The following is a 10,370-nucleotide window of genomic DNA, read 5'->3' on the forward strand; positions in this document are numbered from 1 at the left end:
AACGGTATTCACTGTCCAAAAATGTAGTACACAAATTTTAGAAAGATAGCTCTTATTATAAAATTATCTGTACATCATTACAATGCCTAAAATATTTATTTAAAAAAAAATATGAGATGACCCGGTTTCAGCATAGGCCATTGAGGAATATTTTTCCTCGATTATAATAAAAATAAAAAGTAAAATTATTAACATATAGAAATGATGAATAGAAAGCTCGTTAAAAAAAGACTGCTTTAAGTGGTAAAATGTATTAACAATTGTTATACATTGTACAGGTGCACAACGTATATGCGTATGAAGTGTTGGGATTTTTTACACACATGACATGCATGAAACACTCAGTGTACATCATTGTCACTTAGCGAGTGTAATAAATGAAAAATTTATATATTATTATTCACAACGTACATTTAAGTATATTTTTTTTTTACATGAAAGCAGTGGTTTTTTTTTTATTTAAAAAATTTAATTTTTTCTCACTTCGCAATTGAATTATTCTTTAGTTAATTCTAAAATTATAATTTTGTTTGTTAATTAAATTTTTTTAATTACGAAATGAAATTATGGTTGATTATTTAAAAATATATTTAGTGACTCAATGTTTGTGATGAGCAATTTGGTTGTAACGGTTCTTAATGATCCTTTCTCTTTTAGTCACCAAATCGTGATGTGATGAACGTTTGTCTCTAACATTCTGTGGGCAAAGTGCCAGCGAAAGTAAAATTTGATTGAGAATAAAAAAAAATCTAAGATGGCCAGTTTCAGGATTTTATTTATTTTTTATCAAATTATCCGACAAACTTTATCACGATCTACTTAAAAATATTTATTCTGTAGGTCATGAAAATTTCTAAGGGTGTGGGATTGTAATTTTCACAAGAAATTAATTTTTTTTAATTTTATATTTTATCGGGATCAAATGGTCTTTTAAAACAATCAAGCCCGCCATTTATAGAATATATATACTGATATTTGTTGCTACATAAAAATTTTAATTTAAAAATAATTCAAAATAATTCAAAATTTTTTTTAACTGGGTTCCTCTAAATTTCGCTGGAAATTTTGTCAAAAAAAAAATCCAAAAAAATTAAATTTTCAAAATTTTTGTCATGGATTCAATTTTACCCGCTGACTAAATTTCTAGGGGTGGATAATTTAGCCCGCTAGTGAATAAAAAAATGAAAGTAAAAATTTTTTTTTTTAAAGGGAAGCCTTCACTCTTTAAAAATTTTTGAAGTTAAAAAAAAAATATGACAAAAAAGTGATGAATAAAATTGATAACAATAATTATTTGTGAAAGTAATGTATCGCGCATGAACAGTCGCGTCTCTGATTTTTCATATTCAATTTCCTCAAACGGAATCGTCACTATATTAAACAATAAAATAAAAAGACAATGTATGTTAAGTGAATATGATAAATAGCGCATGCGATCAATAATGCCTAATAAGCATAAATGATAATAATTAAATAGTATAGATTAAAAAAAAAACACACATATAATTGATGCATACAAAGTAGAAAAAATTGTCAACTATTTATTGATAGATAATAATGACAATAAATTTGTTATACTTGTTTCACAATTACTCAAATGTAAATTACATATTTTCATTTTAATAACCTCATTAATTGTGCGGATATAGAAATAAAATAATAAAGGAAAAATGAAATACTCTGGAAGTTTTTTAGTTATTGGCTTGGCGAGTTGATAAAAAGTTTGAAGTTTATATTCTTTTGAAAATAAATTAAAGTCGTTTAATAAATAAACTGTTGGATTTATTTAGCGAGTTTTGAATGAAGATTAAAAGTTGAAAGAGAAAAAGTTAAACAAAATAAATAATAATAATGATAACAGTAAATAAAGGGAATTGTTTTAGTGGAAATGTGATTTTATTTATGATAAAAATAAATTTGAATAAAAATTGAAAGGATTTACCGGAAATCAATACTGGTCATGGCTCGTTGAGCTTCCAATAATTATAATAATAATAAAAATGATATAAATTCATGTATTTTGAATTCTCTGTTCTAGACTATATTTTTTTTTTTTTTTTTAGGTTACTGTTGTTTTTTTCATAAAAAAAAAATTGGGTATGATGGCAAATAAAAAAGTTTTAGAGGGTAGCGAAGTCTCAAATTTGAATTTCATAATTAATTATAAACGAGACTAACTATCTGATCATATCTGAGTATTTTTTACGGATTAGCCAAAAACATACAATTATATATGATCTTATATATGATACCACAGTAATCTAACAATTAACGATCATCCATTTTTAAGTATGCTTACTATGATCAGATTTAAGCATATACGCATCTATAGCTATCATATATATGAATATGTGATCACATGTTATTGTGAAAATTCGACTGACCTGGAAAAAATACAGACATAGTCATATATGTTAAAATAGAACCATATATGACTTTCTTTATAATAATATTTAAATCCGGAACAGATCAGATACGAGAATATATCATTATATATATCAGATGTGATTATTTGATTCTATTTGATACCTGAACATACCTGCTTATATCTGAACAGAATCAGATCTATAAATGATCATATATAAGTTCATATATGATCATTTATGAACTCATATATGATCATATATAACCTCATATATGATCATATATAAACTCATATATGATCATATATAACCTCATATATGATCATTTATGAACTCATATATGATCATATATAAACTCATATATGATCATATTTCAGTATTTTTTTCCAGAAAGGATACAGCCTGAAATATTGACTTTATAAAAAAAAGTCACTAAAACTTATTTTTAGCAAATTTTCTCAGCTATAAAAAAGGTCTAATAACATTTTGTCATATATCTAATATTAAAGCAGTAAAATGAATTACTACCAATTATTCTCTGCGCGCGTCATTAATATTCAAACAATGACAATAAATATTTGAATAAAAATAATCCACAACATTGTTGTTCTACATACAGACCCATATATAACATGTCGTCATTATACAACATCATATATATTTTTTACGAGTTACAAGTGTTAATAAAAGATGGATGACATATGCTCATATGCAGTAATCGCAGTTTATCAGTACAACCAAGAAAATAAATAATAGAAAAAATAAAAAGTAACAATAAAACGTACGCTTTTATTTATTACTATATTTGTCTCATATTTCACTGAATTTAAATTTTTGATGCTTCCTACTGTCGTTCATGTATTTGTTTATCAATATGTACCTACGTTGTGCGTAAACCACTAAACTAATAAATACACTTCGTTATTAACCAAAGTTTAAGCTAAACATCATGTATATTTAAATATGAGAGTATACTTTACGCGGTTAATTTAGTATTACATTAAGCAAATGTATTATTAGCGGTTCAGATATTATTATAAGCTCAAGTATCATAACTTATACATATACATATATATAAATATGAAGAAAAGAAGAGTCAGATACAGAAGAATATACCAAATCGGTATATTACTTTTATTATATATACGTTCATCTTACGAGCGTGTGAACAGTAACCAAGCAAGCGTGAACGCGTGCGTATCACCTGGCTCTTGATTACTATTTATTATTATTATTAATATCATTTATTATTTATTTTAAATTAATTAATAATTATTTAATATTTAATAGTCATAATTATTTAATAATTACGTGAAATGGTAATTGTAAATGTTTGAACTTTTACATATTTATATATATTTTATTATTTATTTAATTCATTTCAAATAATGGTGTTGCGTATTTTATTAATTATTATTTGTGTTCTTGAGGTAATTATTTATATTTTATTTATTTATTAAATTTAATTTATATTTAAAATTTCATTGAATTTTATCCTTTATTGGAATTCCTGGAAAAATTTTTTAAAAATGTAACTTAGTACCATAAATTTTAAATAGTTTTTTTCAACCCGCCAATTCTACTAATATATTTTTTATTTTATATAAATAACGGAAAAAAAATTTATATTTTAAATACAAAAATTAAAAATTGTTTTGAAAATTTAATGAAATTTTTGATGCAAAAAAAAATGTTACTCATTCATTCAGAAGAAATTACTAATATGTAAATATATATTAGTCTAGGTCTATAAAATTTTAATTTTTACAAATATATGACAATCAATCAACAGAGATGATTTGATTGATTTATTTAATGAATAGAGTAAAAGAGAAAATAAAGCAGACAAAGACTTAGTTTAAAAAATAAATAGAATAAAATATTCAAAAATGTAGTTTGTTTAAATTGAATTGATAACAATTAATTGATATCGATAATAAATGGTGTGATTTGACTGATAAGAAGCATGTGCGTTGTATGTATTTAGATGAGTAAATATTACAGAATATTTAAAACTGCTTTTTTTTTTTTTTAATTTAAACTCTCATAAGATCTCGTGAATTAAACTATTTTTTTTTTATTAATGAATTGTCTGGATACGTCATAAGTCGATAAACTTAGACATAAATTGCAAAATTTTTTTTTATCAATCTAGATAAATATTTAAATTGACAATAATTGTAATTAATAGACATTTAATTATAATGAGCTGGCTTTTGTTGATTTATTAATTTTTTCTGATGTAACAAATTACACTTTTTTTTTATTTTAATTTTGAGTAATTATTGCAATTAATTTATTGTTAAGAAAATAATTTTATAGTTTAGTTGAATGCATGTGAATTTTTATTTATTTTTAAATCGAATGCATTTTCTCCATTCGAAAGGAATAAATGAGAACGCCGCTAGATTATACCGTTATTAAAAGGTCATATATGTTAGCCGGGAAAAAAAAAATCATTTTATTACTGAGTATTTTTTTTTTTTAATTTATTTAAAAATTATTATTTTTTTTTCTTTTTTTTTTTTTTTTGAGATAAAAAAATGGGTTCTAATATTCGTGTTTAAAGTTTCCTAACGTCCAAACTATTGAGTTTATGGAAAAATTCACAAAGATATTTTTTATAGAAAATTTAATTTTGAACAAAATTGTTTATTGTAAATTTTGTCGTATCTTCAATAGTTCAAACAGAAATTTAATTTAAAGGTTTGTAAAAAAAATGGAGTGACATTTTGGGTTAATAATTGAAAATTGATTGAAAAATTGAGTGTAACTTCGTAATTATTGAAACTACGGAAAAATTGAAAGGAATGTTTTTGTAGGAAATTTAATTCTATATAAAATCATCTATGATCAATTTTGTCGTAACTTTGATAGTTTAGTCAGAATTTAAATTTAAAGTTTTAAAATAGTAGTGATAGATTCGATAGTGAATTAAGTTTTGACGTAAAATTGAATGTAACTTCGTAATTATTAAAGTTATGGAAAAATTGAAAGGGATGTTTTTTGTAGGAAATTTAATTTTGTACAAAATTGTTCATTATGAATTTTATCGTAACTTTGACAGTTAAGTCAGAATTTTAATTTGAAGTCTTGTAGAAAAAAAAATAGTGATAATTTGGGTTAATAATTGAATACCGACTTAAAAATCATTGTAACTTCGTAATTATTGAAGTTACAAAAAAATTGAAAGGAATGTTTTTTGTAGGAAATTTAATTTTGTACAAAATTGTTTATTATGAATTTAGTCGTAACTTTGACAGTTAAGTCAGAATTTTAATTTAAAGTCTTGTAGAAAAAAAAATAGTGATAATTTGCGTTAATAATTGAATACCGACTTAAATATGATTGTAACTTCGTAATTATTGAAGTTAAGGAAAAATTGATAAGAATTTTTTTTATAGAGAATTTAATTTTGTATAAAATTATTTATAATCATCATTGTCGTATCTCTAATAGATTAGCGAGAATTTCGATTAAAAGTTAATAAAATAAAAAATTGTATGATTACTGCAATTATGATTGAATTTATATAATAAGTATAAACAATTTATAAAAATATTTACATTTATTCACCAGCGATTGTAATGAATGAAGATAAAGAGATGCTGATAAGTGAGATTGATATGAAATGTTTTTTCTTATTCTTGTCAGGTAAATAAAATGATCAATGGCTACCCAAATCAAATGGAAACTATTAGAGGCAACATCACGTCCCATAATAGGGACGAAGATACTCTTATTAGAGTTCCAACGGCTGTGACCGATGAGAATCAAGATTCAAGTGGAGATGTAGGCGGTCGCGATGCTGATAAAAAAAAAGATGGAGAAAATAACAAGCAGAATAATCAATTTATTGAGAACTCAAACCAGAGAGCCCGTCAGCTATTTATTCAATTTAATGATAAAACGAAAGTTGACAGCAATATCAATAATAATAATGATGTCAATGTCAAAAATCAATCGCGAAATTATCCAAATGACTTGATAAGTTTTTTTGATAAAAAAAATCGAAAATATTGGAATCATTACGACGACAGTAAGTTCAATATAATTAATTAGGTTGTATATATGTTCGATTTTTTAAAATTTATTACAATTTATAATTTAAATAAGAACCAGTGAAACATCATTCCGATAGAGTGGTATTCCCAGAGGAAATAATATATAATATATTTAATCAACCAAATAATAATTATAATAAGGACGTACCGATAATTCCACGAGAATGTGAAGGGGAACTGTTTTGTGAAAACGTACCGAATTATCCAAAAGATATTATTAGGAAGCAATTAATATTAAATAGTCACTTACGTTTATTCGAAACCAAAGAAGAAGTAAGTCATTCAATAAATTAATATTTATTGTTATATGTTAAGTAACGAGTCTAAGAGACATGAAAGCCGTAAATTGTTGTCAATTGTTGTGTAGATAAATGAAATTTATGTTAAATACATCATTAGAACAAAGGTGTTTATAAAAACATATGTATGTGCCCTTGAGGTTTTGATGCCAACGGAATAATAATAATTTGAGTTGATTATTTTTGGAACGTAAAAAAATTTCAAATTCTGGACTTTTTTTTGAAAAAGTTCTTGTCGAGAGTTAAAAAACGTTCATAATTCGTTTTAGGCTTTTTTTCTTTTTAATGCTTCCCAGATAGCAAAATGACATCTTGATGAGTTCTGAACATTTTAAAGAAGTCTGTAAGAAGCTCTTAAAATGTCTAATGAGCGACTTAGCGAATTTAGTACGACGTCTTTAAAAAGAGTTCTTTTTTCTGACTTCGTAAATAAGATTTCAGTATAAATTTATCATGACGTCTTAAGGAGTTTAGTTTTGACTTCATTAAGAAGTTAAAAAAAAAAATAATAAATTTAGAGGTGACAAAACTGACGCCTGTTTATGGAGTCTTCAAGAACTTAATTAAGAGTTCTTAAAAATGACACCTTTCAGAAAAGTCATTGTAAGACTTCTTGAGGACGCCGACAAAAATAGGTCGTAAAGCAGTCATTTCTTGATATGTCGGGATTTACATACCAGCATAATTTTTAAGTCGAATTACGTTTCTTTTTAAAATTCAAAAAACGGACCATAGTAAAATCTCAATGGTTACAGTATTGGTATCAATTTTGTAATGGCCATAGTAATTTTTTTTCGTGTTTATTTCAACTTCCGTCAGGTGGCCAACATAATCCAACTTTACTATGACACCATAGAATTTCAAACAATAATAATTCCTTTGTGCAGTTGAAAAGCCCGTTAATTTAAACGTTTTCAAAAAACCAAAAAAGATCAACTCAAAGTTCAAAATTGTCTCAAATTTGGAAGTTCGCGATTATGACATTTTTTGGAAAATTTTTAGAACAAATTTTTTTTACACGGGTAAATTATTTATATATATATATATATATATATTGTTAAAGATCTGAAGAGAGTTAAATGAGAATCCTGATAAATAATTCATGAAATTTTATTTCATGCACTTTTGACATCAAACTAAATATTTTTTTTTTTTTACACTTCTTTATTGTTAGCTTGCGTTATTGCCTTCGTTCTGCTTTATTTGAATAAATAATATATTCGTACGTTATAAAAAAACCCGGTATGTAATAAGTCACTTGCCCTTATTGTACATGAAATCAGTAACGCAGTAAATTAATGAATGTTTCGCTCACAAAATCGCAGCTAAAAATTTATATAAAGCTATACCGTGTTAGTAAAACCGAAACTAGGTTGCGATATTGATTTTTTAGTCTCATCAATCAATTCGATAAGTTGTCAAACCGATTAATTTGTAAAATATTTTATCTCAAAAAGGTACATAAATTAGTACTCGTTTGAATTGATTATTATTTTATTCACAAATAGACTTCTTGTACAGATGTTATTTATTCAAATTTATTATAATTTTTATCTAATCGATTGATTCATAAGTAAGACATCTTAACTTTTTGTCTGCAGCCGATAACGATAACTCAGCGAGTGGGAAATAATGAATCAGATGAAAATGAACAAGATGAGAATCTTTGTCGTTCAAAAGTAAGATTGACGTTTGTTAACTTTTTTTTTTCTAATCATTTATCACGCTGAGGATTTATTGACAATAAATAATCGGTGACTTTAAATGATTATTTAATCCGAGAATATTAAATTTTTTTTTTCTTTTCTTTAGATTGTAAAATATTATCCACAAGCAGCAAAAAATGAACAAGGTGTCCCGAAATTTATTGCTCAAGAACCGGATTTTGTACAACGAGTTGACGTTGAACTTTGCGAGTAAGACATTTTATATTTATATTATTCTTAAGATATATGTCTAACATTTGAAGAAAGAGTTTTCTTTCATATTCACTATTGGAAATTGTATAGTGTATGCAAAAAACCTTATTTGAAGTACATCCATTAGTTCAAATTTTAAAAAGTCATAAGATCTTTTTTGTGAACAGTTTTATTTCCTAAAAATTTTCTATTTATTTCTATTTTAATCTCAAGTTTTTTAAATCGATCAAAACCACTTTTTTAAGAGCTTGACATTAAAATGACAATAACTATAAAAGTATGCGAAATTTCGAAAAACTTTATCAGAGATAATTTATAGAAAATGAAATTTTCTACAGAAAAGATTCTATGACATTTTGTGATAAGTCTGATAGTTCCGTTAGAAAAGTGATAAGATATCGAAATTTACTATAAATATGACTTGAAGCTCAAATAACTTTTGAACAGATGAATTTATCAAAAAATTATAAGAGACCTTTTTTGTAGAGTGTTTAATTCCCTACAAAAATATATCCTACTTTTTTTTACAATACACCATTACCGGGGTAAAAAATCAAGGAGTATATAATATTAATATTAAGGGCTAAAATTTTAACAGGCGACTTGATCCCATTGAAACTTATGAGTGCCCTTAAAAAAAAAAATAGTTTATTTTTTTGAATCGGTCTCATATATATATATTTAAATAAGAATTTATGTTATAGAGAACCAGACCAATCATGTAAACTTGAGAGACAATGGAATGAATTAGGTTATACTACATACTGTCAACAAAAATATATACAACGTCAACTGATAGCAGTCTCAAGCGGTACTTTAGAACCCGATTGGTTTCGAGTCCAATCAGGTTGTTGTTGTCATCTTAAATTTAATGCCAGCCTAGTAGCAAAATAAGCCATTGAAGGGGTTAGACTTGAAGAGTATAAGCGACAATAGAATTTTTTTTTACTGAAGTGTTTTTCAGCTCATAAAATTTCGCATTTTCAGAAAAAACACTAGAAAAAAATGTCACTTATACACATTGAGATGTAACCCCTTCAATTATCTAAAATTCAACATAAAGAAATTGAAGCATTATTTAATTTAAAAAAAAAAAATAAATAAATAAAAGTTGTCCGCCAGTGGTTTTTTTTGCCGTTATTTTTTTTCGTTCTCTTTGAGAGATTATTCATCATTATCTTCCGTAAACCCAGTGCGAATTTAAAAAATAAAATATTTTATTATAGAGGACAGTTGTGAGAGGAAAAATTACAAGTACCAGTCGTTAAATTATTTTTTATTATTATTGTTGTTGTGAATTATAAGTAGTTGGCATATACTCTTTTATATTTTTTTAATGATTATTACTTTCGTACGAGCTATTACTTGATTTAAATTGTTTAAATAATAAAAAAAATTTAGTACTTTGAAAATCGGCAAAAAAAACCCTGGGTTTATTTAGATTATTTTTATTAGTAAAATAATATTAAATATTGTGATATTAAAATGTAAATGTCAATATTGATACAAGAACTGTATTTATGATGACAAATAAATAATTATTATTATTATTTCTGTTTTTTCTTTTTTTTTCTTTTAATGAAACCTTTCAAATGTAAAATCCTTGCAATTTGTTAATTAAATTTTTATTTAATTAATTAAATTTTTTTATTTCAATTTTTCACTGATTGAATTTCAGAAGGATTACCGGGAAAATAAAAAAATAAAAAATTGGTAATACCAGAA

General features: G+C 24.8%; 1 protein-coding gene across 1 annotated transcript; it reads left to right on the plus strand.

Annotated features, from left to right (window-relative positions):
* The first annotated feature begins 3,559 nt into the window (after window positions 1-3,559).
* LOC103579408 (serine/threonine-protein kinase atg1-like) lies at window positions 3,560-10,055 on the plus strand. Its single transcript, XM_008560796.2, has 6 exons — window positions 3,560-3,793; window positions 6,018-6,402; window positions 6,480-6,700; window positions 8,328-8,405; window positions 8,539-8,642; window positions 9,350-10,055. Exons 1-6 carry the CDS (start codon window positions 3,752-3,754, stop codon window positions 9,537-9,539), a joined length of 1,020 nt encoding a protein of 339 aa, XP_008559018.1. The 5' UTR covers window positions 3,560-3,751; the 3' UTR covers window positions 9,540-10,055.
* Window positions 10,056-10,370: the final 315 nt, after the last annotated feature.

This window comes from Microplitis demolitor, chromosome 5, assembly GCF_026212275.2.
Source record: "Microplitis demolitor isolate Queensland-Clemson2020A chromosome 5, iyMicDemo2.1a, whole genome shotgun sequence".
In the NCBI taxonomy this organism is placed as follows: Eukaryota; Metazoa; Arthropoda; class Insecta; order Hymenoptera; family Braconidae; genus Microplitis; species Microplitis demolitor.

What these genes read in the sequence shown, in the direction of transcription:
- LOC103579408 (XM_008560796.2), top strand. Translation starts at nt 3,752, where the DNA reads ATGGTGTTGCGTATTTTATTAATTATTATTTGTGTTCTTGAG. An exon ending in AGAATCTTTGTCGTTCAAAA is followed by an intron (nt 8,406 to 8,538) that starts GTAAGATTGACG and finishes TCTTTTCTTTAG; the next exon opens with ATTGTAAAATATTATCCACA. An exon ending in GTTGACGTTGAACTTTGCGA is followed by an intron (nt 8,643 to 9,349) that starts GTAAGACATTTT and finishes TTTATGTTATAG; the next exon opens with AGAACCAGACCAATCATGTA.